At 47.2% G+C, this 25,751-nt stretch overlaps 1 protein-coding gene across 17 annotated transcripts in view; it reads left to right on the forward strand.

Annotated features, from left to right (window-relative positions):
* The window catches only part of IMMP2L (inner mitochondrial membrane peptidase subunit 2), a 690,201-nt gene that overhangs the window by 128,402 nt on the left and 536,048 nt on the right, over nucleotides 1–25,751 (forward strand). Inside the window, exon 5 of one of the 17 annotated variants that reach the window (XM_036246423.1) lies at nucleotides 16,559–16,669. The exons of 14 other annotated variants lie outside the window; for them this stretch is intronic. In XM_036246423.1, the coding sequence (XP_036102316.1) occupies nucleotides 16,559–16,643 (85 nt within the window). In that variant the 3' untranslated portion in view covers nucleotides 16,644–16,669. Of the gene's footprint in view, nucleotides 1–421; nucleotides 441–13,803; nucleotides 13,925–16,558; nucleotides 16,670–25,751 lie in introns of those variants that run through there. 2 more of the 17 variants (XM_036246428.1, XM_036246432.1) reach the window with 2 other exon arrangements.

Raw genomic sequence — 25,751 nt, forward strand, 5'->3', positions numbered from 1 at the left:
TGCCAGGCACAAAGACCATCGCAGAGTTCGGCCATAGAGGCATGTTTCCTTCTTCATATACACATAGATGTATAAATGGCTTCATTGATTTTTAGTCCATATTCACCCATTTGAAGTGTATCATTCAATGGCTTACTCACAGAATCGTGCATTTATGAGCACAGTCCATTTAAAACCATGTTTATTACCCTCAAAAGAAGCTCTTTGTTATCACCCACAATGCCTTCCCCCAGCAACCACTATTCTGAATAGTTCATATAAATGCTTTTGTATAATACATGGTCCTGCATAAATGGCTTTTTTCTCTTAGCACAAAAATTTTTAAGGTTTATCATGTTGTAGCATGCGTCAGTATTTTATTCCTTTTTATTGCTGAATAATATTCCATTGCTTGTATCTGTCACATTTATCCACTTATCAGGTGATGGACATTGGGATTGTCTCCACCTGCTGGCTGTCATGAATCATGCTGCGTGACCATCCATGCACTAGCTTTTGTTCGAATAGCTGTTCTTAGTTCTCTTGGGGATAGAGCTCGGCGTGAGACTGCTGGATCCTGTGCTAACTCTTACAGTCAAGCATTTGAGGAAATGCCAAACTGTTTTTCAAAAGTGGCTGCGCCAGTTTACGTTCTCCCCAGTGAGTGGGGAGGTTTCCGTTTCTCCACTTTTTCATCAGAGTCATGCTAATGGGATGATGTGGGATCTCCTTGTGGTTTTGATATGCATTTATCTGATGGCTAAGGATGTTGAGTATTTATTATGTGCTTATTGGCTGTATATCTATATTTTACGGTAATAATATTATGATTTTTTATGTTCACAATTTGTGTTTTTAACTAAAAACATAATCAGATTTGTGCATTTTTTTCTACCATTACGTATCTCCATTGTTTGTAATTTTAGGTAAGAGTTTAACACAAAGTTACTTGCTCCTCATTTCTCTGTAAGCTGAGTATTGCACCCATACAAAATGGGACTTTCCTCAAGGTCACAGAGCTTGTCAGAGGTGTATTTGAACCCAGAGCCTGATTTCTTAAGCATGACAGTATAGCGCATTCACTTCATATATGTTCTCACGTTTATTGTAGTACTATTGCTGCAGCTGTTGGGGTTGTTACTGTTTGGTTTTTCCCGCCTCCATAATCTCATGGAAATTAAATTTCAAAGGGACCCCACAGTTCATCACATGTCACTTTCACCAAATGTAGGAAACCGGCCCACAGGTTTGAAAGGTTCTTCAGCCCGATCGTGTGTTTTCCATCCGCATCAAGATCAACTGGCTGTTAGTTAAAATGCACATCTCCAGGCCTCGCCCTTGATTTCCCGAAGGAGCCAGTTGAGTACCAGGCAGAGGAAACGCTATTTTAAGCCAGTGGAACGAGAACCCCTTCTTGGGTGGCAGGCACCTCACTTTCCCTCAAGACGGTTGTTTTGTCTGCTGCTTTTCTGCTGTGGCTTCTGCCATCCGGCCTGTCTGCGCTCTGCAGCAGCACTCAGCAAGCCAAGGTGCCCAGCGGGCAGACAGACAGACTTCCGTGTGTCGTGTCCGTCCTGGGAGCTCTGCTGGGTTAGTCAGCTAAGTGTCCCTGCTGAGCCCCCCTGAAGAGGTGGGGTTGGCACCGCCTCTGCCGAGCACGACTGTGCCAGGAAAGATGCAGAACCCCGGGGGGATGTTCAGCCCGGACCCAAATGAGCCACGTCCTCTTGAGAGATCACGGGATCATCTTTCGCTACCGATGTGAAAGTTTCATCTCTTCTTTTCTCTGAAAACAGAAGTCTAGTCACAGTGACAGCAGTTTTGCCTGATTTCATGTAAGAAGTTTACTGAACCAAAAGCTTCGGCGAATCTGCGATGCCGCCTGTAGCGTTGGCGGGCGATGACCCCTCGCCCCTTCTCGCGTGGGTCGTCAGGCTGGGAGAGAGGGCGGTTGCAGGGCCAGGCTCGTGTGCCAGCCCTGTTCGCCTCTGGTTTATGACCGAAGCCATTTTACTCACGTCTTTACCTGTTCGACTCCCAGGACAGGGCTGTGCTCTGGTCTTCACATGGGGAGGACCGCGTGGCTGGCTTTCCTGCCTCGCGCGGGACAGTGAGGGACGAGGAGCTGGTGGCAGGTGCATCGGGCGAGTGGGAGCGTTTGATGTGCGGACGATGATGGTGGGGAGAGCGTGCAGCCCGGACTTGGGAGCGCTCCTCCTGTGCGGTTTAGTCCTGGCATTTTGTTTTCTAATGTTGGGTTTATTTTTCTCCCTGAGAACCAGCTCCTATCATCCAGTTCTGTAGCTTTTTTTTAAAATATGTTTTTATTGATTTTTTTTTTTAGAGAGAGAGGAAGGGAGAGAGATAGAAACATCGATATGAGAGAGATACAGTGACGGGCTGCCTCCTGCACGTCCCCTACTGGGGGTGGAGCCGGCAACCCGGGCGTGTGCCCTGACGGGAATCGAACCGGGACCTCTCAGTCCCTGGGATGATGCTCCACCCACTGGGCCACACCGGCCGGGCTCTATTGCTTTTTGTTACTCATTCTCCTAGGTGCCGTTTCTTCCTTTCCGTTTTCCTCCTGGCATCAGCCTCCTCCTGAACTTACCAGCTTCAGGATGATCAATACGGAAAGGTCAGGAAGGTCAGATGTGAATTTGTTGCCCGAGTACACACTCGATTTATGCGAGTGCGTTTCAGCAGTTCCCGGTTCGATGCCCGTGGCCCCGCTCACTGTGCGTGCGAGCAGCTCCCGAGGGCCCGGTTCCCGTGGCCGGCACACGGCGCTCTCGTCGAGTGATCCGGAGACGCCGCGCTGAGGGTCCGCTCTGTCCGGAATGGGTCCTCACTGCGGACGAGCAGGAAGGGTCAGAGCAAGGCCAGCCTCAGGAAGAGGTGTCTGCACATTTTCCTTCGTGATTAAAGAAAGCAGGGAGCACGGTGCGATGTCACTCATATGGGGAATCTAATGAGCACTGAACTGCGGGGCAAAATAGAGACAGACTCATAGATAGAGGGCAGGCAGACAGCTCTGGTGTGTGTGGGGGTGGGGTGCTGGGAGTGGGTGGAGGGACTGAGCCAAGAAGAAGATAAAAGAGGACTCGTGGACATGGTCAACAGTGTGGTGATTGCAGGGGTGGGGGATGGTGGAGGTGGGAGCCGGCACAGAGGCGATAAATGGTGATGGAAAAAATAGTTCAGCCCGGCAAGTGTGGCTCAGTGGGCTGAGCGTCGTCCCATGGACTGAGAGGTCCCAGTTTAATTCCCGGTCAGGCTCGAACATGCCCTGGTTTCGGGCTCGATCCCCAGTAGGGGGCACGCAGGAGCCAGCCCATCGATGTTTCCATTGCTCCCTCCTCCTCTCTAAAAAAATCAATAAAAACATATTAGGGGGAAAAAACAAAAAGCAGGGAAGGAAAAAAACCATTTTTAAACCTTGATTTGATTCAAATCAGTGTTTTGTAAAGCATAAGCCGTTCTTGTCTTACGTGAGTTGCTTAACTTAAAAATGGGTTCATTTCCATCACTGATACATTTCCTCAGGTTTTTTGTTCATGCTTAAGAGGCAGGTGATTTATGAGCTACCTTGCTCAGTCGAGAAATTAATTTGCCACAAAACATGCAAAATCAAATCTTAGCTTTTTTTTTTTTTTCTTTTGGTGTTAGAATTCATTCTACCCTTACTCCCCACCCTTGAAGGCATTTTCCTTTAGTTTACAATCTTCAGTAACCAATTTGTCTCCTGTGGGCACTGTGAGCATTAGCAAAGCTTATAATGACAATGGTCAGGAAGGGACCTAAAATCCCTACCCCGGAGCAGTTCGAAGGGGATCCTCTCCACATCGCCTCTTCTGCTTCCCCTCACTCTGAAGCTTGAAAGGCAGTTGCTCTCTGTAGTGTTTTTCTCAATGTTGATATTTTTGTTACTTGACATTTGCCAAGTGTAATTTACAAACATCAGCTCATCCAGTTCTCAAGACAGCCCTGCTGGGTGGGTGGCACCGGCCTGTTCTTCCTGACGCCACACCCCACCCTCCGTGATCGGGACCCATCGACTAGCTCCGATGTTTTTCCTTTTCATAGAAAATTTGTTGTTTCCCCTTCCCTGATTTACATTTTCAGTGAAATTTAAGAAATGTTCACCTAACAACCACTCTGTGGGAGGCATGAGATCTTTAACTTCTTCTGCAGTTTATTATTATTATTATTATTGCATCAATTATGCCCCTTTTAAGTCTTCTGGAGTAAGGCACTTAACCCTCTGGAATGAGCCTTGGATAACATTGCAGGCCCTTCCCCCCAATAACTAAAACCCAGGTGAAATCAACGCTGGTTTGTCACTTGGCTTTGTTGTTCAACTTAAATGTGTAGACGTACGTGTATTTGTGATGTCACGTGCTTGAAACAGGGCGAGGAATTCTGACTGCTCATGGAATTCTCTGTGTTTTGTTACAGTAGGTACAACCAGCCTTCTGGCCATCCTTGCCGATTCCGAGGTATTCACCGCCTCCTGGGGGACTTGGGGGAGGAAATCGCTTCTATAGCTCCGTCTGCTACTCTGCCCCCACCCTCAACCATCTTCTTCCTTATGAAAAAGAATTTACTTATAATAAAAAAACAAACAAAAACAACAACAAAAACTCATCCGAAGATCAGTGCTCATTTGACAGCTCATGAGCTGTCTGTTTACACCTTTATTTATTTTTAAATTAATAGGCCTTATTATTTTTTTTAATCCTCACCCGATAATTTTTTTCCCTTTTTATCTTCAGATAGATGAGTGAGAGGGAGGGAGGGAGAGAGAGAGAAACATCGATGTGAGAGGCTGCCTCCTGCACGACCCTGACCTGGGCCAGGGATCGAACCGCAACCGAGGCACGTGCTCTTGACTGGAATTGAACCTGCCACTCGTTGGTCCTCGGGGCCAACGCTAACTGCTGAGCCAAACCTGCCAGGGCTAGACTTTGTTTTTTAGAGAAATTTTAGGTTTACAGAAAAATTGAGAAGTATAGAGAATTTCGATATATCACCCCCCCCACACCCCCACCCCCACTTCCACCCCCACCCCCACCCTCCACCCCCACCCCCACCTCGGGTTTCTCCTGTTAACAATCTGCATCAGTGTGGAGCATTTGTTATAACTGGTGGGCGGATTCATGCACTCGTACCAACCAGAGCCGTAGTCTGCCTGGGGGCTCAGGCTGTGGAGCGGTGCCGTGGGCTCGGACGAGTGTGGAATGCCGTGTGTTCACCATCACAGCACCTACCTCGCGGCCCAGAGGCCCCCTGTGCTCCACCTGTTCGTCCTCCACCTCTTGGGACCGGCAGCCTCTCAGCTTGTGCGTCTCCACGGCCTCGCCTGTCCCAGACGCCCTGTGGTCGGGATCACCGGACGAGCCTGTCAGACTGGCGCGTTCACAGCGACAGGCACTGGAGGTCCCTCTGTGTTTCCATGGATTCCTAGCGCCTTTGTTCCCAGCGCCCAGTAACGGTCCCTTGTCGGATGGCCCAGTCTCCTTATCTCCTCCCCTACCGAAGGGCCTCTTGGTTGCTTCCAAGTTTGGGCAACTCTGAATAACATTGCTATACACAGTTGTAAGTTTTCTCAGGGACATATATTTTCAGTTCATTTAAGAAAATACAAAGAATGTTTACACCTTTTCAGCACTTCAAAAAGAATGACTATGAATTTTTTTAGGGCTTTAAAATAAACTATAAAAGATAAAAAAACAACATGCTCATTAAAATGATTACATGTGTTTGATTCTGAAAACTATGTTGTGAATAATGCAGACCATTTCGGTGATAATTTGGAAAGCAATTACTTTTTGAAAATCATTATTGACTTGAAAATAAATATATATTTTGTATGAAAAGTTATTATAGAAATTAAAAGATGCCAAAATAGCTGTTTTAGAGACATTCCAGGGTTGATAGACATAGTTTTTATTAGTTTTGTATGTGTTCAGTGTATTAATTTCATGTGTTAGAGTCCAAGCCCTTTCTTACTCCCGAAAGACTAAAACCTGTCAAGTCTGGAAAAAACAGCCTTTCACTTGCCCCTGCCTCTTTTATTTTATTTATTTTATTATCCTCACCAGAGGACATTTTTGCATTTATCTTCAGATAGAGCAGGAGGAAGAGAGGGAGGAAGAGAAAGAGAAACATTGACGTGAGAGAGACACATAAACTGCAACCGAGGTACGTGCCCTTAGCGGGAACCGAACCCGGGTCTCTCTGGTCCGCGGGCCGACGCTCTAACCGCTGAGCCAAGCCGGCCAGGGGTTTCTTTGTTTGTTTTGTTTTTAAATAGCTCTTTCGGATATTCCTTCTCTGAACAAATTTCTGTTGAGTGCTTGGATGTGCTGGGTTACTGCAGTTAACAAGAGACACAGGTGTCCTCCCCCACGAGCGCGCATTGGCGTGGAAGACAGGCGTGCAGAGAACCTGCAGCGTCCGGGCTTCACAGCAGTCCCAGGAAGAAAGGGCGGGGAGGAGAGGTGGGTGGGGGCTGGGCGGGGGGCCCTGGCGCCTTCGGGTTCCCGCACTGCCCCGGAGCTGTGTGGAAACTGGAGAGGACCTGGGGGTCCTCTTCTGAGAGTGGATGGAGAGGGGACTCCGGGACGGACGAGTAAGTCCATCCTGATGTCCGCAGGATGGTCAGCACCGTCGGACCCTGGGGGCTGCAGCAGGCAGGACTCCTCAGTTTTCCCTCCTGGCTGTGGCCCTGCAACGCCGGGGGGACTGGTCCTGTGAGGGGGTCTCCCCGAGCTGAGAAAACAGCAGGCTGGGGCAGGCCATCTCTGAGGCTTCATCGTTGCCTCAGCTGTGTCCCCAAAGTCCCGCTTCTGTGACCCTGTCTGCTTTCCGTGGCGTCTGCTTTGCCGCGACAGCTTCTTTCAGGGCTCAGCCGTGCCTCCTGCCCACCGGCGGCCCCACAGGTCGTGGGAATGTGCACCGTGAAGCCTCCTGCCTTCCCCAGTGTCCTGTGTGGCGTTGGGTTTTGCAGCTGGCCGTGTGCACACGAGGCCGGGACAGACCCTCGGGCTGGCCACTGTGCGGGGCCGGCTGCCCCTCCCAGTCAGATTGGGAGGCCGAGGCTCCGGAAATCACCCGGTGGCTGCTCTTGGCCGACGCACATGCATTCCCAGGGACACAGCTGGGACACGCTCACTGGTGCTGACTCGCAGAAATTTAAGACAGCGCCTTGCAGTGCATGCTTGATGCTGATGGGCTCACCTTGAAAAAGTGGTTTTACAGTGTGTTTTGTTTGCATACGTGTTTGTTTTGCTTTGCTTTATGGAGTCTTTCCCCAAGCTGGGCTTATTGATGCTAAAACGTATGCCCATCTCTTTACACTTTTTCGACTTTCAAATTTCTCGTATATGTCATGGATAGGTGCCTCCCTGTGTTTAAAGAAGGGGCCTAGCAGGTGGGTGTGCCCTGTGAGGCCAGTCTTGGCACACACGGTCTGGACGGGCGACAGCATCTCCGTGCACCGACCGGTGCCCAAGGGCTGCGGGCAGTACCTGCTGTGCCAAGGTCCTCTTTTGAAAGGTGCTGTTTGCATCCGGCACCAAGGTTTTTGTTTTCATATTGAAATCATGGGACTCCCATCATCCTGGCCAAGATTATAGGAAGATGGACAAAGACACAGTCATGGAAGGGGCTGGACATGAGAACTGTCCTACAGGCGCCCGAGCTGGGGAGTGACCACGGCCCCCATAAGGTCTGCTCTCCAGCTGGCGGAATGACAAGTGTGCAGACTCTCCGGGGGAGGAGCTGTGGCAGGGTGGAGAAGACGTCCCAGGAGGTCGTGGGAAGGGCTTCCAGGGAAGGTGCTGGGTTAGTAAGGGAGAGAAGCCGGCCAGGAAGAGGAGCACAAGCGGGGAGACCAAGCCCCTGCACTTCCTCCAGGGACTGTGCCCCCCCCCACCTTCTCAACCGCCTCCTGCCAACACACCCGCTGTCCCAGGGCGCCCCACATCGCCGATGTCTCACGTGCTGATTGGATAACAATCAGTTTTCACAAGGTGGTGATATGCGACTGTCCATAAAGGCCTCGTGTTGTAAAACAGTCCAAACCAAGCCCGGGAAACACGGGGCGCGGACGAGGACCGCCTGACAAGGGAGTGGGGCTGTCGTTCCCGTGTTTGTATTTTCTCACCGGGGGGAGGTTCATTTATCCTTAAGTAACACGTGCTGGGTTATATTCCAGCTCTCAAGTAACCGGGATGGTCTCAATGAGGAAGGAGAGATGACCCGAAGTCCCGGGCTGGTTTAGAGAGCCCGATGGCACCGGCGTCGCTGTGTCAGGTGGCCCGGAGCGCCTGCTGGCTGGGTCCCTTCCGAAAGGTGCTCTGTGCATGATCCACCGTGGATGTAGAGAGAAGTGTCCTCTTGGTGGCGGTGTGACCCACCACTTCGTCCAAATTTCTCTGTGTGTGTCAATGTTCACAGTTATTTCAAATTTATCAGTGTTAACTATTTGTTTTTGTTTTTTTAAATTTCTGTTACAGATGTTTCTCCTTTTCCCCCCATCGACACCCTCCCCCCAACCCACCCCCGCCCCCAGCATTGTTGTCTGTGTCCCTGGGTATGCATACGTGCATGTAAGTTCTGTGGTTTATCTCCCCCCACCACCACCCCGCGACCCTCTCCCGTCCGTCCCCCTCTTCCGAGGAAGTGTTAACTATTCAAGTACATAGTAAGGCCTACAGGGGAATGTGTGCAACAGGGAGCAACACCGCATTCTAAATGTTTTCCGGTAGACACTTCCGATCTAACTTCCGTGAGATGTGGGCCTATTTTATTCACTACTAAATGCTGTGTGGCAGAACTGTGCCTGGCACAGAGCAAGTCATCTAGAAATACTTGCTACACGAAGACATCCCACAGAGACAGGAATTTTTATCATTTGATATAAAACATAGATTCACGCTAGAACCAGTGGGGAAATCACAGAGTCAAAAGCATGACTCCGAGTCCTTAGAGACTAGAAAATTGAGGCCTCAGATCCCAACAGTGAGTGACAGGACCAGGCAAGGGTCTAGGTTCCAGACAGCTTGCCTGGTCGCAGGGCCTGGGGTGTACACTCAGGCATGTCTGACTGGGACGTTCTAGCGGCGAGTTTGTGTTGCTATTTCCTATGTTTCCGTAAAGGTTTAACATGTCACCTTTTCTCTGCCCCCAAACCGAATCCACAGCTTCCTTGGTCGACAGCACTAGATACCATCTCTCTTCCAGCACGTACCACGTTATCTCGAGTTGGTTTCGTGGCTCCGTGCGCCCTGCGGCCAGGAACCCATTCTTACTCCTCTTTGCTGCCCCAGAATTTAGCACAGTGACTTTCGTGATAGATGACACGGCCCGTGTTGAGAGTTAGTAACAAATAGTATGTACGCGCATAGGTCTGGGGAGATAAAACTTTCAGGAGGGACACAAATCTCAGAGCATCTCATTTATTTTTCACAGCATTTTAAATACAGCCAATGCTTGCTCAGTGTGACTATCAAATCATTCTTGGAGACACGCTTTAAAGATTGTGAGTCCTTGTCGTTTGAATGGCTTTTGGAGGGTGGCTTTTCTTTTTAATTGTTAAAGAACTCACAGTCGTCCTCTTCTGTGGCTGTCTTGGTTTCAATGTTGAAACGCCTTCCGACCTCATGATATGACCTCCCGTAGGTTATTTAGATTCTTGCCAATTTATGGTTAATGCCAGTTTAAAGAATTTTGGCCGATTCGACACTAGTGCTTTTAGATCTCGTAGGAAAGTCGAACCCCTCGTACCATTACGGATATATTCCTTAGTGAGTGCACAAATCCACTTCATGCATATTTAGCAAAACATGTCTATCAAACTCATCAATGGATTTTAAAAGGAATGATTTGTTCTCTCGAACTTGAAACTTCTCTGTAAGGCTGATATTTATTATACCACATCTGAAAACATGAAGAAAAGCATATTTCAGGAGAATGTGATATCAGAAAATTAAAAATCGATAGAAGATGCTTTGCTTTGCCTGCTGATCTTACAACCATAATGCTATTTACTGAGTTGTAATATTTCAAACCTTTTTATTTCTTAGGGATAGATATTCTCAGCAGTGATGACTTTATCTTAGGGAAACAGTCTGAAAGTATTTGATGTCTGTTTATTTGTCATGTTAGAAACTACCATACCATCTGATTTGTATGAAAAGAAAACAACTTTAAGCCCAGCTGGTGTGGCTCAGTGGTTGAGCATTGACCCATGAACCAAGAGGTTGCCGGTTTGATTCCTGGTCAGGGTACATGCCCAGGTTGTGGGCCAAATCCCCAGTGGGGGCATACAGGGGGCGGCCAGTCAGTGTTTTCTCTCATTGATGTTTCTATCTCTCTCTTCCTCTCTCTCTAAAAATCAATAAAGAAAAAAGGAAAAAAAAAACAAACTAAAAAAGAATGGGAAATACTAAATTCAGTAATCATCCATTTGTTTGTATTTATTTATTTATTTATTTATTTATTTATTTATTTTTTGGTGTGTGCCCCTAGCGGAACTGAGACTCTCCTCCGCAGGCCAACGCTCCAACCGCTGAGCCAAACCGGCCAGGGCCATTTGTTTATTTCTTGATAGAAGGTATATGTTATTGGTATTATCATTAAGAATCTCCTTTGTATACAACATAGTATCTTAAGAGTACAAGAAATCTTGCAGTTTAAACCACCTCCGCTAGAGACGAGGAAACATAAAAAAAGCGAGTGAATTCTCACTTCCGATGGAAAGCCTGGACTAGGTTTCAGAGCTCCGGGTTCTTTGGCTAGCACGGGTTCCAATCTGCCCAAGCAATGGCAAAGAATTAGTCACCCAAAGAAATGCTACATAAAATGATGCAATTTTATGCCCTATGTCTGTATTTCATTCCATACATGCACCGCCTTTGTTGTTGATGTTGCTAGGGACCTACCCGCAGGGAGTGGGACCGACCCGCAGTGCCGGGACCCACCCGCAGGAAGAGGGACCTACCCGCAGGGCCGGGACCTACCCTACCCGCAGGGCCGGGACCCACCCGCAGGGCCGGGACCTACCCGCAGGGCCGGGACCTACCCGCAGGGCTGGGATCTACCCACAGTGCCAGGACCTACCCTACCCGCAGTGCTGGGACCTACCCTCAGGAAGAGGGACCAACCCGCAGTGCCGGCACCTACCCGCAGTGAGCGGACCGACCCGCAGTGCCGGCACCTACCCGCAGTGAGCGGACCGACCCGCAGGGCCCGGGACCTACCCGCAGTGCCGGGACCCACCCACAGGAAGAGGGACCTACCCGCAGTGAGTGGGACCAACCCGCAGGGCCCGGGACCTACCCGCAGTGCCGGGACCCACCCACAGTGCCGGGACCCACCCGCAGTGCCGGGACCTATACCCACAGTGCCGGGACCCACCCACAGTGCTGGGACCCACCCGCAGTGCCGGGACCTATACCCACAGTGCCGGGACCCACCCACAGTGCCGGGACCTATACCCACAGTGCCGGGACCCACCCACAGTGCTGGGACCCACCCGCAGTGCCGGGACCTATACCCACAGTGCCGGGACCCACCCACAGTGCCGGGACCTATACCCACAGTGCCGGGACCTACCCGAGATGAGCGGGAAGGGAGGCGCTCCGGGGTAGGAGGGAGACTGCCGAGCTGTGCTCAAAGCGAGGAGAACCGGGCAGGGATGCAGGTAGCAGGAACACTAAACAAAACCCCCCGGCTCCGTTGCTGACCCGAGTGGGCCCTAACCGCGTCCTCGGCCCTTGTGTGGAACCTGCGAGATGGAGCCTGCTTGTCTGAGCCTGGCAGTGTGCTCACCAGCCGGACCAGGGAGCAAGGGAAGGTCCCTGGAAGCAGCCTCCCAGGGTTCCCACGGCCGGAGAGCCTGCCTTTGGGTCTGTGTGACACAGGGCTGCACAGTGGGGGACAGTCCCCCGAAAGGGAGCTGAGGTGATGCAGAGCCCGGCGGGGTGCTGGGCGGCCACAGAAGGACCTATGTTCAGTCCGTCCATCCGTCAGTGAGCACGTTACCCTGGGAGACTTTCTGTATCAGTGCCTCAGCCTTTTGCCGAGTAGGGTATCCAGGGTTTTAAAGTGGGGTCGTCGGGTGCTGGAGCTTGAGGCGGTGGCAGAGGCTTTTCTCTCTCTGGCTTGCCCGGTGCCCACCTGGTCCAGGCGGTGTCCCATTTCTCCAGTGTGACAGGTGGGCAGTCCGTGGGAGACAGCGGAGACCAGGCGCAGACTCTGCTCCTGGTTGGCATTTCTGCTCTTGATGTAGCAGCGGTGGATAATTCTTGCCTGAGCCAGGTTTTATTACACTGGTTACAAAAGACGGTGCTCTAGTGTCCGCAGCGACTTGACTCGACCAGTTAGCCCTGCGCTTTGTGCTCTGTGAACCTCCCCTCGCTGCTTTCTGTCTTTATCCTCGTCGGTTCCCCGTCATTGACCGTCTGAGTCCTCGTGACCCGCCTTTTCTCCGATAACAAGATCCCCCGGCTCATCACGCCCCGTCCGCGCCCGGGCTGGGCGGCCACGTGTCCATGGCGCCATGATTCTCTCTGGCGAGGAGGGCGTGCACCCCCACGCGTGGGTGTGGGTGTGCTGGCTCTGCACGTTGATATATTGTGGGCTTAGACCAGCGGCTGATTGTTTCCTCTCTTCATCCTCCAGCAAACTGGTTATTTATTGAGTTTCTCTGGCTTCCGTTAAGAGGCATCCTTCACAGCTGACGACGTTTTAATTCTCTTCGCCTTATTTATAGTCCTTTCTGGGTGTGCGGGAGCAGTTGGCTGCCGCATGGCAGGACATCCCACAGTGGCCCTCGGGTGGACTGCAAGGTGCCGGGGGTGGGATTAGTAATGATACCTGTCACAGGCAGGTGAGATGGAGCAGGGTCCTTGAAAAGGGTAAGCACGAAATACTTCCAAAAAATAAAATATTCCGGACCCCAGACTGTGTTTCAGAAGCTGAACAATTTCAGATAGTCACTTACTTTTCTACACCCTTCTCAAAGTACAGGAAACTAAGGAAATGGAGAATTAGGTGGAGGCCACTCAAGGATATGAACGTTACACTGAATTAAATATTAAAGTTCAGTGGCAGGAAGGTTAGGACCTTCTCATTTCAAGTTTATCTTATTTCTTAAGACACTTTCTGTTGGTTCAAAGTTCCAGCCACTGGAATTTTTGGTATATTGGGTATGATTTCAGTAAAAACGAATCATTACTATGTATAAAATGTTTATAGTTTATACAGAATATTTCACATAATTCGATACTACTTGTCTAACATGATCTTGTAATTATGATTTCATTAATATAAAGAAGCTGTTGTCCGGCTGGCGTGGCTCAGTGGTTGAGCGCGACCCATGCACCAAGAGGTCGCCGGTTCAATTCCAGGACACATGCCCAGGTTGTGGGCCAGATCCCCCGTGGGGGACATGCAGGAGGCAGCCAGTCGATGTTCTCTCTCTCTCTCTCAAATCAATAAAGGGAAAAAAATAAATAAAAGAAGCTGTGACTCAGATCATACAATGTCACCAAAGTTGCATAGCCATGTTCTGTATGGGTACCTACACTCTGCCTGGTGGCAAAAGAGGTATTGAGGTCGATTATTAAAAACAATAAAAGCAAAACATGGAAACTGCCTGATGACATAAAACACCACACGTACAGAGCAGAGAAGCAAATGTACTAATTGTTCGAGCTGTTATGGTTCTTATGCTTAAGAATCAAAGTTTATTTTATTCCGTTTGACTCCGTACTCATCACCGGCTTTATGCCGTTCGTTTTGTTGTCTGTTTAGGAAGACAGAGATGATTTGAATACGAAATGATAAGTTCGGTGGGAACCCAGAGAAAATAAACCTTGCCATTGTGTGTGTGCCGGACGCTTCTCGGAGGGGACGACGCCTGAGTGGCCTTGCAGGAGGAGGCAGGACGAGCAGAGGGTGAGGAGGCAGATGAGGAAGGCGCAGCTGATGGGCAGTCGCACGTGGTGTGGGAGGAGCTGAAAGAATGATCATAGCAGGGAAGGGAAGGTGGCTCCGAGATGAGAGGTAAACGGGGGCCAGGTAGTCAGGTCCTCACATCCTTGTACAGTGATACCTCGGTTCTCGAACGCCTCGAATTTCGACCAAATCGGTATTCGACCAGGAGATTCGAGAAACTTTTGTCTCGGAATCCGAACAAATATTTGGAACTCGAACTTCCGAGATGAGCCGAGTTGAGCCGAATGGCGTTCATTCGGCCCAGCGCGCCTTGCTCGCGTCATCAGTGTGAGTGCAGAGAGAGAGTCACGCTTTGTGGAGAGAGTCACGCTTTACACTGAATTTAACCCTTAGACATACTGTACACTTTTATTTCTTGTTGAGACTTATGTTTTTCTACATATTATATACAAATTAGGCCAGTAAATAGGCATTTTCTGGGGCTTGGAACGAATTAATCCAGTTTCCATTATTTCCTATTGGGTTTCATTGCTTCGGTTCTCGAACAATTTGGTTCTCGACCGTCCTCCTGGAACGAATTATGTTCGAGAACCAAGGTTCACTGTATTTTATTTTGAAGTTGGAGACACTTTGAAGGGTTTTTCAGTAGGGGTGCGCTGCGGTCAGATTTGTTACGTGAACTCTGCTCTTGCGGCTGTGGAGAGGACAGATTGAGGAGGAAGGACGCTCCAGAAGCCCAGGGCAGGGAGGAGGAAATGTGTTTCCAGTATATTTGGTAGTTGGAGCCGTGTGGTCTTAGGAAAGAAGCTGGCCTGTGCCAGCGAGACGCACAGACGTGGAACCGCCGGGCCGCCCCACTTCCACGGTCAGGAAGGAGGAAACGTGATTCTTCAAGAGACCAACGTTTCCATCACAGGAACTTCTCAGAAGTATTTCTCTCCTTTGTGGGTCAGTGCGTGTCTGCATGTACGTCTCCTGGGGATTCTGTCCACTCACGTTCTGACTCAGCAGGCTTGGCAGGGGCGCCGGCCTTCCCATTTCAACAAGGTCACAGGTGGAGTGTCTGCTGTTCTGAGGGGTGCACTGTGCAGCAAGGACTGAGGATGTTGTGAAGATTGTGCCGCAGGTCAGCAGTTTTATAATAAATACAGAGGGGTCTTCCTATGACTGCTTTCTGGGAATGGGCTCTGGTTGCTGTGTGTGTGTGTGTGTGTGTGTGTGCGCGCGTGTGTGTGGAGAGGAGAGGAGTCGAGGGAGGTAAATACAGAGTTGAAGATACTAAGAGCTGTGGAAGGCTAGAGTGTCCCGTCAACCTGAGGCCTTCAATGCAAAGACCCATGATTGATTTTGAAGGAATCAGCTTCTAAGTTCTCAGTCTCCATACTCTTCCCTCAACTTGGTCCACACCAGAAAGTGTCCCTCAAGCAGGGTTTTCTTTTCCAGCTCCACTTTCACGATTGCTCTTCTCCGGTGTCGCAAGAGGAAATGCAGACGGACCCCTCACTCGTTCCTAAGTCCCAGGGTGCCTTTCCCCAGGCTGGGAACCATCCATTGCATTCAGCAAAGGATATTAGAAATACCGGGATTGGTTTTGAAAACGTGAATGACCTAAATGCTAGGTAACAACTCCTTTTGGAACGCAGATGGTTTCCACTTCTTCGTTTTCAGGAAATGTGCAGGAAAATGAAACTGAGTTATCAGCTGGTGGATTATTAAAAATATTTGGTGTATGATTATGCACTTTTGAAGACTTCAGTAGCATTGCCGTAACAAAGTCTTTCCCTTCTCGTCCACTGAGGTAGACCAAGTTTTCAGTCTGTTCATAACAAGAGAAACATGAAGGCTAGAAAAATTGATGTGAAACCTTGCCTGATACTAGCCATAAGTCATATTCAGAGGCCTATGTAAAATTTTAGGAAGAAGTTTCATCTATTTCATTAAGAAATACATTTCTAATATATATTTTTAGTTTGAATTTTGCAGTCTTAGGAAATAAAACCCTTTGAAAGATAAGTTGTAAGATTTGAAGAAAAATATTTTTATTGTAGAGAAGTATGATGGGGTGGTCAGCAAAAACTTTCAGAAATAAAAAAAAAAGTGTTATATTAAGGTAAAATTCTGTGTGGACGTGATTATAAATGAGTTCACAAGAAAAGGTGAACCATGTAAAATTTCTTACTCTTAAATAATGTATTTTAAAAATGGATGATGGTGTCTATCCAATTGCTGTGAATTTAGATTCTTTTCTTTGGTAAAGAGGGATATAACAGTTTTGTTTTCAAACGAGAGTGTTAACAACATATGGAAAATGACATCCTTTGTAACCGTTTAAACTTGTGATGAAAAATTTTAGATGTCAACCAAAAAAGTGTAATTGCAGAATTTTAGAACATTCTTTGGGGATTATGGGGGGGCAGGGAATCGAAGGCTATTGCTTTGGAGTACCTTTCTCAGACCCTAACTTTCTTCGACAAGACTTCTTATAAAATTTGATGACAAAAAGAATTGAGAACCTGCTCGTTGAGAGCTTACTGTATTGTTGGTAATGGAGAGTCGATGTCTCGGCTTTGGGTGCCCGACAGGTTTGATCGCATTGATTTTCTGCCCTCAGAGCTGTGTCCCCGACGTCTCTCAGAGGAGGCCCTTCTTCCCGGAAGGGTAGGCGTGGGACCCGAGGCAACCCCAGGACTTCCTGAGAAATCTTGGATCAGTGTTGGCGTTTGAAGAAGTACGCATTTTGTTGAGACTCCCTAAAACAAGACAGCTATTTTAGGACACATTTTGTGACAGCTTCAGCGATACACAGTTACTATAGAATATATGACTCTGAATAGTGAGCTGGCTTTGAAATACACTCCCAGATAATTGAGTTCGTTAATGTAGGTAATTATATACAAATCACTCTGTATCGTTTTGGGTAATCAAATGTTCAAGAATGCTGGCAACATGCAATGACTTTAGTTTTGCTAGGCCAACTGTTGAGCTTGTCATGTTGGTGTGAAAAGAACAGCAACCCACACAGCTGATAAGTTGTGAGCCTGGTAGTTAAACCCGTGTGTTCAATACCACGTTCTCTCGCCTACAGCAATTCGAAAGGTTGCCTAGCATTTTATACACATGGAAAGCTAGTTAAATTTTAATTTACTTTATTGTTTACGAAAAGGAATTCTGGCAGTATTCTAGGATTTTGCTAATGTGTTTTTTGTTTATTAAAAGTCTTAAAAATTGGCCCTGGCCGGTTTGGCTCAGCGGTTAGAGCGTCGGCCTGCGGTCCTGAGAGACCTGGGTTCGGTTCCCGCTAAGGGCATGTACCTCGGTTGCAGTTTGTCCCCGGCCCTGGTCGGCTGTGCGGGTGGCAGCCACTCGATGTGTTCCTTTCACATCGATGTTTCTGTTCCTCTCTCTCCCTCCCACTCTACCTGAACAAAAAATGGAAAAATGTCCTCGGGTGAGGATAAAAAAAAAAAAAAAAAAAGTCTTAAAAATTGAAGACCCCCAAAGAGCTTTTGTTTACGTGGGTTCGTTTTATCAACATTTAGCATATTAGAAATTAAAATTGGAAAAATTTAAAAAATATGTTTATTAAGTAATTTAAAATAAGAATAAACCAATTATATATTAATATAATTTTTTTGTGTGTGGGAAAAAAATAGCTATATTTCCAAAACAAAAGTATCTAGTAAGAAAAGTGGTGCTGTCATATGCTTCTGTAAGTCTCTTTAATGTCTGGCTAACAGAAACAGCTGGATTTCCACATCTGCTTTTGCAGTCAGTCTGCTGTGAAATGTTGCTGTGGTTGGAGTACATGCAGAAAGTCTTCCCTCACACAGACAATGGGCTTGGAAAAGGGAGACCTTGTGGAACCTCTGACACGTCTTGACCATCAGAGGTCCTTGGACTAGTCTGTGGGGACTTGTGTTCTGTTACACCTTCGAGATTTCGAAGCACGCGGTGAAATGGCAGTGTGGTTTTTGCATGTGCGTTATTTTGATGTCTGCATTTGATTTTAGCCTCATGTATTATGGAAGACTTTTCCCTTAACTTTTAGATGTATAATTAAGTTTATGACAAAATTATAATCCTAACCTGAAAACATTTCAATAAAATTACGGGGTATATCAGAATGTAAGTTTCAATAGGATACAAATTGTGAAGAAGTGTTTTTCTCATTTTGAAATTCAACAGAAAAGAAATTCAAATATATTAGTATTTGCTTCAAGTGGCTGTAATGGTATCAAAGAATTCTGAACTTCAGGAAATTATTTGTCCCATAAGTCTTTTAGAATAATCTAGATTTTCATCATCTTCTGTCCTTTCCAGCTTCCACCCCCTCTGTCTCTTTGATTTTTATGTTCTTGGTCATTCATTTAGTAAATATTTGCGTGGCGGTTCGTCAGTTAGATTAAGCACTAGCTTGAGAACAGAGATGAAAAGTACAGTAGTTCAGATACAATAAAACTGCGGTTCCGGCTGCATCCAATGAGCGTGTTTCTGCCTGGGGGAGGGGCGGCTCATTGCAAAGCTGGCATTTAGGAAGGGACCGGCTCCTCCTGTTTAGGCACCTGGAGAGTCAGGCGGCCCCCTCCCGGAGGTTGATTCCAGGACCACATCATCTCTGTCCACGATTTGCACCGGGACAGCGGATGACTGGTCCGAGCTTTTGGCGTTCATGAGAGTGGGGATTCGATGTCAGGATCTGTGCTGCAGAAAGGGCAGATTCCTCTTGACTGACTTTGCAAGTAAAAGCAGCAGAGGAACGCCAGTCCGCCTGCCCTCTGCCTCACCCTGCTGACTCGGACTCCATCTGCGCGGCGAGATCTCGTCCCACGACTCGCTGTCGGGCTTGTGGGAAGTGACCTTGAACTGTCCAGCTTAGCTCTCGAGCTTCTCAGCTAAGCCCACCCCGAGGAATGTCACTGACAGGAAGTCGAGGGACCCAATCGGTATGGATGGAAAAGAGATGGAAATGAAAGGGATTAAGAATTGACAGCGATGATCGCTGGGTAATTAAACCACAGCACCTTCTCCTTTCGCACAGGGGTTCCCCACCTTCCTGACGCCGCGACCCTCTAATACAGCTCCTCGGTGGTGCTGACCCCAACCATGGAATCACTGTCGTTGCTACTTCATAACTGTAATTTTGCTACCGTTATGTCGTAGGCGACCCCTGTGAACGACCCACAGGTGGAGAACCGCTGCTAGTGTCTTGAATTTTGTCATCGCCCATCTGAAGCGTCATCATTTTCAGAGAGCCTTTGCCTTCCTCCCAGTTCCCGGGCCGTCCCGTGGTTTCCAGCAGAGCGTGAGGCCAGCACCGGGAACGAAGTGGTCATTTCCGGCAGCCACAGGAAGACCTGGCTTCTGGGGTGAAAACTGGAACTTTCAGCCTTCCTTAATCCTCGTGGGGATGGGTACCTCCAGTGAGCTGGCTGACTGAGCCTTTCTGGGTGACTGTCTGTATGTATGTGTGTGTGAATGTTGGAACATGTCAGCCTACACCACTGCTACTTTGCTGCCTTGAATAGATGCCTTTTGGTTTCTGACTCTTGTCCGAGCTTGGGTGTGAGGGTAACCGAAGGGTGTTGTTTTAGGGAGGAAATCAAGAAGGCTTTATGCTTTGTGATTTCTTCCTGGGCCAGTCGGAATCACTCACTTTTCTCATGCCCTGTTACCCGTGGAAGATTATAAACTATACATAGTTTATAATACAGAGAGATGCTGTCATTAATGCTGGCCAGTTTCCTGAGTAGCTGGCGGACCAGAGAATTCATCTTTAGCTTTGGGTGGTGTCTAGTCTTTGACCACAGGACACACATCCGAAGCTGTGGTGCGGGTGAGGGAAGGTCAAGGGTAGACCAGGAAGGAAGCCAGATCTGGACATACTGGGGTCTGCAGTGGAAGCATCATTCCAGAGAGCGAGGCCCCCAGAGGGTGAAGCGAAAACAAGCCAAAGGCTTTTGCACTTGAATCTGCAAGGTGCGTGGGTGACAGTCCAGTGGAGAGTGGGTGGCGGGAGTGAGGCCGTGTGTCCAGAAGACCAGGACAGCGCGAGGGGGAAAGGCTACGGTCTGTGGCGCAGAGGTCAGTGAGTGGGGCGGCTGGGGTGGGGTGACGTAGGGGTCATCGAGCAGTAATTCCAACGCAGCTACTGCTTCCCTTTTCCTTCCGTTCCCCAGCTCCTGGGAAGACGAGTCTGTTCCAGATGGTTGAAGGTCCCGGTCAGAAATGGACAACACACTTCATTTTTCTATAGATTCTTTTTTTTTTTTTAATCCTCATCCGAGGACATTTTTCCATTTTTTGTACAGACAGAGTGGGAGGGAGAGAGAGGAAGAGAGAGAGAGGGAAACATCGATGTGAAAGGGACACACCGAGTGGCTGCCACCCGCACGACCCACCAGGGCCGGGGACAAACTGCAACCAAGGTACATGCCCTTAGCGGGAACCGAACCCGGGCCTCTCCGGACCGCAGGCGGACGCTCTAACCGCTGAGCCAAACTGGCCAGGGCCATTTTTCTATAGATTCTTTATGATGACTCATGTTGCTGAAGGCTAAGAGTTTCTTTTCTACCACATGGCTCACCTCGTAAAAATCAGTTTGACGGAGTTAATTACATTAATTTGTCTAATAGAAATATGCAGACATAATGGCTGGAGCTGGCGAATGTCTCCAGTAATGTACATGAAAACACCAAGTGCAGCGTTCAGATAAAACAAGTTAATTTAGTTGACACTATTCTGAGTTGTAAAAGCACAGGCCAGCATGTGAGGGGAATGCAGTTAGGATTTTTAATGTGGCAATTAAACATGGTTAGGGGGCTATGGGAACCAGCGCCTTTTTAACTGCGTTTATGGTCATCTTAATCCGCTATGGCTGACTTCATTTCATGGTCATCTGAGGATAGTTAATTCTACTTTATAGTTGCTTACCAGGAAATTATGCCTCATGCTGTGTGGTGAGGTTTTGCAAATGAATTGAGAGGAAATTGTTATTGTTGGGGAAAAAAATTCATTGTTTAAGCACCATCTAAAGTCCCTGCCTCTAGGGATTGTTGCCGCATGGTGTTTAAAAAAGATTTTAAATGGGTTTTATAACTTGCCAATTTTGAGCAGAAAAACATAGATGTGTGTGTTTAGCAAAAAACTTTAAATGCGACATTGGGCTCGTCTCTGCCCATATCCCCTTGAAGGGCCAAGCGGTTAATCACAAGGCGGACGAGTTTGCAGCCTTGCAGTACTGGGCCAGTCGAGACTTTAAAAGTCTTACAAATAAAGTATGTGTAAACATGTCAAATCTCCCCCCTCCCTTTTCAAACCGGGATTTTTAACCCAGCCAATCTAGAAAGTTAACTAATTTAATCATAAATAGTATTGCTTAGATGCGCCTTCTCCTGTAAAATTTCAATTCTACAATAAAAGGAAAACATGCCGGACTTCGTACCAAATAAGGCAATGGGCAGTTTTATAGTTTTCTTCATATAAAATTTGCGTATTTCTCGTTAGATGTATTCCTATTTGTTCCATAGATTTTTTTATTGCTCTCTCTCAAAAGATTTCTTTTCCCAATGAAATTTGCCGTAGATTATTTCTGTGTACAGGGAAGCGGTTAATGTTGATCTTGGTTCTGGCCACATCCCCGAATGTTCTTATTCATTCTTCTACCTTTTTGGATGATTATGTCTGTCTTTGTAGGTTGGCATGAGAAAAGCTTTACACGGCTCATTTTTGCTTTCTTTCTTTGAATTGAACCTCCATGCCCTTCCTCTTGAAGTTCATGGGAACCGTCCACTCTTGATCAGTGAATGGAACAGTTTTCTTAGGCTACTCGTATGGAATTAAGTGTTTTTTCTTCAATTCTCACTTGGCTTTTTGGGTTTCTTTCTTTTTTTGGTTATTAAACGTTTGTCTGAAAGTGGAGGTTATTAGGTTTTAAGTATTTCAGCCTTTGATACCAGGTTTCGATCAAGATAGCAATGGTTATGTTTTGTATTTATCTGCTAATGGGGTGAATATATTACATCAATAGGTATCTTTAAATTTCCCTGTCGTGCATTCCTGCCATAAGTCCTATTTGGTCATTTTTTCACTATGCAATTGGATTTGTCAAGATTTTATTTGGAGTTTTTGCATTCATATTTATACATGAGAATTTATAGTTTTATCTGCTACATTTATTTATTTTTGTATCAGAGATAATCTAGCCTCATATCTCTGTTACTCATAAATATAAAGCTCTATCCTTAATGAATTTCACATCTTCCCTAATAGTACCTCTTCTCACACTCCAGTGACACAGTCATACCATCTTACCACCTGGGTCCTGCAGGCTGTATATGCGATTTCAGATGTTTTCAGAAGAGGAGGGAGGGGGAGGGGGAGGGATATTTATTAGAATTTATAGATAAAACCATGTCTTCTTTTCAAAATTAATGTAACACGGGTAGCTGACTACATTTGCGTATGTAGACTCTACTACTATACAAATGTCCTTTTAGATACTTTACTTATTAAATACAGTCAATGTATAATATTGTGTTAGTTTCAGGTGTGCAATCCTGATGGGACATTATGTGACTTACGAAGTGCTCACCCCGGTGGAGCCAACCCCCAGCTGGCACCATGCACAGCTATCACAGTATCGTTGACTAGACTCCCTGCGCTGTAGATCACACCCCCGTGCTGTTCTGTGACACCTGATTTGTACTTCTCAATCCCTGCCCCTTTTACACCCAGACCCCCCAGACACACAGAACATTTTAATGGTTGCCAGAGGGGAAAAGATGGTCTTTTGACATATTAACTCATCATGTAATTTCTCCTTACTAAATTCTTTTTTATTCACATATACATATGTTTTTGTGTGTATGTACATGCTTTTAATACAGTTCCTTTCCCATTAAATCAGTTTGAAGCTTATTACCATCTGAGTCTTATGTCTGAGACTAGCGTTAACCCTTTAAAGAAGAGTCACATTCTTACTTTCTGAGTTCTCAGTAGGGTGCTGAACCCTCAGCTACGCCATGGTCTGGAAGTCCGTGGTGTTTGAGTCGGGAAGGCTGTATGAGGTAGAAAAGGGCCTTGAATTTTTAAAAGCAAAGTACTGTAGATACCAGAGCATAACACTTACTTATTTCTTAAGCCCTGGCTGGGTGGCTCAGCTGCTTGGAACATCATCCCATACACCAAAAGGTGGCACATACCTAGGTTTCGGATTCAATCCCTGGTCAGCTACATACAGGAGGCAGCCAATTGATATTTCTCTCTCTCATCAGTTTTTCTCTCTTTCTCTCTCTCCCTCCCCCAACTTCCTCTTCTTGTCTCTTTAAAAATCAATAAAAACATCCTCCGGTGAGGATGTTAGAAAATGTATTTATGTTTGAAGTTTAAACAATGTATTGGAATAAAATTAGCTTAAAGGGTGAGACATCCTCACACTGGATTAGGTTGGTGTTGCCGTGGCTCGAAGGGGAACTGTCAGAAGCAAGATTCAGGAGCCGCGGCTGTGCTGCCCTTGACTTTCCTCGGGCTGAGCGGGGAGGGCTGAGGCCAGGGACTGCCGCCAGGTGAAGGGTCGAGCAGGGGAGACTGGGGGTTCGCCGTGCAGGTGCCAGCCAGCGAGACGGCCGGACTTCGACAAAAGCACATGGATGGGGGCTGTGGTGTGGTCACAGCAGCGATGACCGCCCTGCCCCCTCTGGAGCTTTGCGAGACAACGATCTCATGGACGTGTCCCACACTAGGTGACCCGGGGTCGGGAGGGTGGAGATGGCTATGGGGGGAGTCTGGCAAGCAAGCGGATGTAATAATCCTTTGTTTCCTGTGGACCCAAGGAGGCAGTGAGACCTTCTTGCCTCCCAGGGCAGGGAAGTGGGTAGAGAGACCACAGCTTCAAAGTCACACTTAGTTATGACGAGGGGACATAGCTAAGCGTGGCGGCTTGGAGGACATAATTGAAAGCCAACAGATATTTCACCGAAAACCAGATTGTACAAGTGCAGTTGACGGGAGACTTGGTGGATGCCAGAGCAGGGCTTTGCCACCCGGCTGCCCCCCACTGATGCCATGGCTCCGGTGTGACCTGCCCCTCACCATGCAGCCCCTCTTCGGGGAGAAGGAGGGGGAGGATTATGAAGTCTGCAGCTGAGCTTATGCAGAAATTACCTAGGAAACCCAGACGTGACTAAGTTTATCCCGAAATGACTGGGTTATGTTTTCAGACACCAGGCAGACTAGCAGCTTGAGAGGTGAGGTGATAAGTTACATCACAGAAAACAAAAATTTATACTTGCACGTCTGAATTTGTGTTTTCTGAAATAATACAGATGCAATATCAAAAATAAACTTTGGGATCCAAGGTTCTCAAAGTGTGATTGAGACAATGCTACTAAATCCGTGGCACCCTTTTAGGGAATCTGAGGGCAAAACTGTTTGGGTGATAATATTAAGAACTTACCTGCCTTTTTCATTCTAATTCTTTCATGAGTGTACAGTGCAATTTTGGAGAGACTATAGGACACATAACATCACAACTGATCACTTCAAAAGCAGATGTGAGAATCCAGATGTCTCTATTAAGCCAGACATTAAAGAGATTTGCAAAAATGTAAAACAGTGCCACTCTTAACTATTTGGGGAAAAATAGTTATTTTAAGCAAAAATATGTTTTTTTATGATAACGTATAATGGGGTTGTTATTTTTAAATGAATTGACATATGTTTTAAATGGTCAGTTTTAGTTTTTTATATGGCATATGTTGAAAGATACAAGCCACATAAATAAAAGATCTTTGGGATCATCAGTGGATTTTTTTTTTTTTTTTTTTTTATTCCAAGGGTTCCTACACCCAAGAAGGTTGGGCTAATTAGTGCCAGCACCTGAACTGGAGATTGGAGAGTAAAACAGAGAGATTGGAACCTGGCCGGTTCCTGACTAATACAATCTGTTTCTCAGATTTTCTGAGTCTCCCTTTCCTCATTTGTAAAACTGGGGCAACATTGTTTAATTTGCAAGGACTCACGAAGAGATAGTTTGTGTACATTACCCACTCTGGTGCTGCCAATACTAAGTGCTGGACACTTGTACACAGACAGATTATTAATGTTCCAGATATCACCAGGACATCTGTGTGGAAATAGCCTGTAGTTTTATTTTCTACTTTCCCTGTCTTTTGAAATCCATTCAAGAGTTAGGAAAAGGTTGAGAAGATTATGCGTTTCCTTTTCCTAAGATAAAATGAACACATTTAAAGATAGAGATTTATAGACAGATACTTGAGTCTGTCTTTGTATTTCTGAGCCATTCACCAAGTATCACGTATTTCCCTGTGTCACATGCTCTTAGCTCTTTATTCTGCATTCCCTCTGCTGACTTGCATGTCCGGGTGTTTGTTACCTGCATACTGTGCGCCTCAGCGTCTCCCGTGTCCGGCTGAGCCTTGTCACTCACGTAGGCTTCACCTTGTCTTGTCCGCGGTTCTCAACCTGGGGGTCGAACGACCCTTTCACAGGGGTCGCCTAAGACATACCAGAAGCAAAATTACAGTTACAAAGTAGCCACGAAAATAGTGTTACGGTTGGGGGTCGCCACAACACGAGGCAGTAGGGAGTTTGAGAACCACCGTCTTAGGTGTTTGGACCTGCGATGCTGCCTCCCGCTGACGGACCGCGTCTCGGCCCAGTCTTGGTGTCTACACATGTCGCCTGAATGAGGAACAGAAATGATATAAAATGCGACGAAAAGGCGATGCAGAACAAGGAACTAGTCAGTCGAGTGGCACAGGGAAGTAGGTGAGCATCCTTCCTTG

This window comes from Molossus molossus, unplaced genomic scaffold (assembly GCF_014108415.1).
Source record: "Molossus molossus isolate mMolMol1 unplaced genomic scaffold, mMolMol1.p scaffold_m16_p_7, whole genome shotgun sequence".
NCBI lineage: Eukaryota > Metazoa > Chordata > Mammalia > Chiroptera > Molossidae > Molossus > Molossus molossus.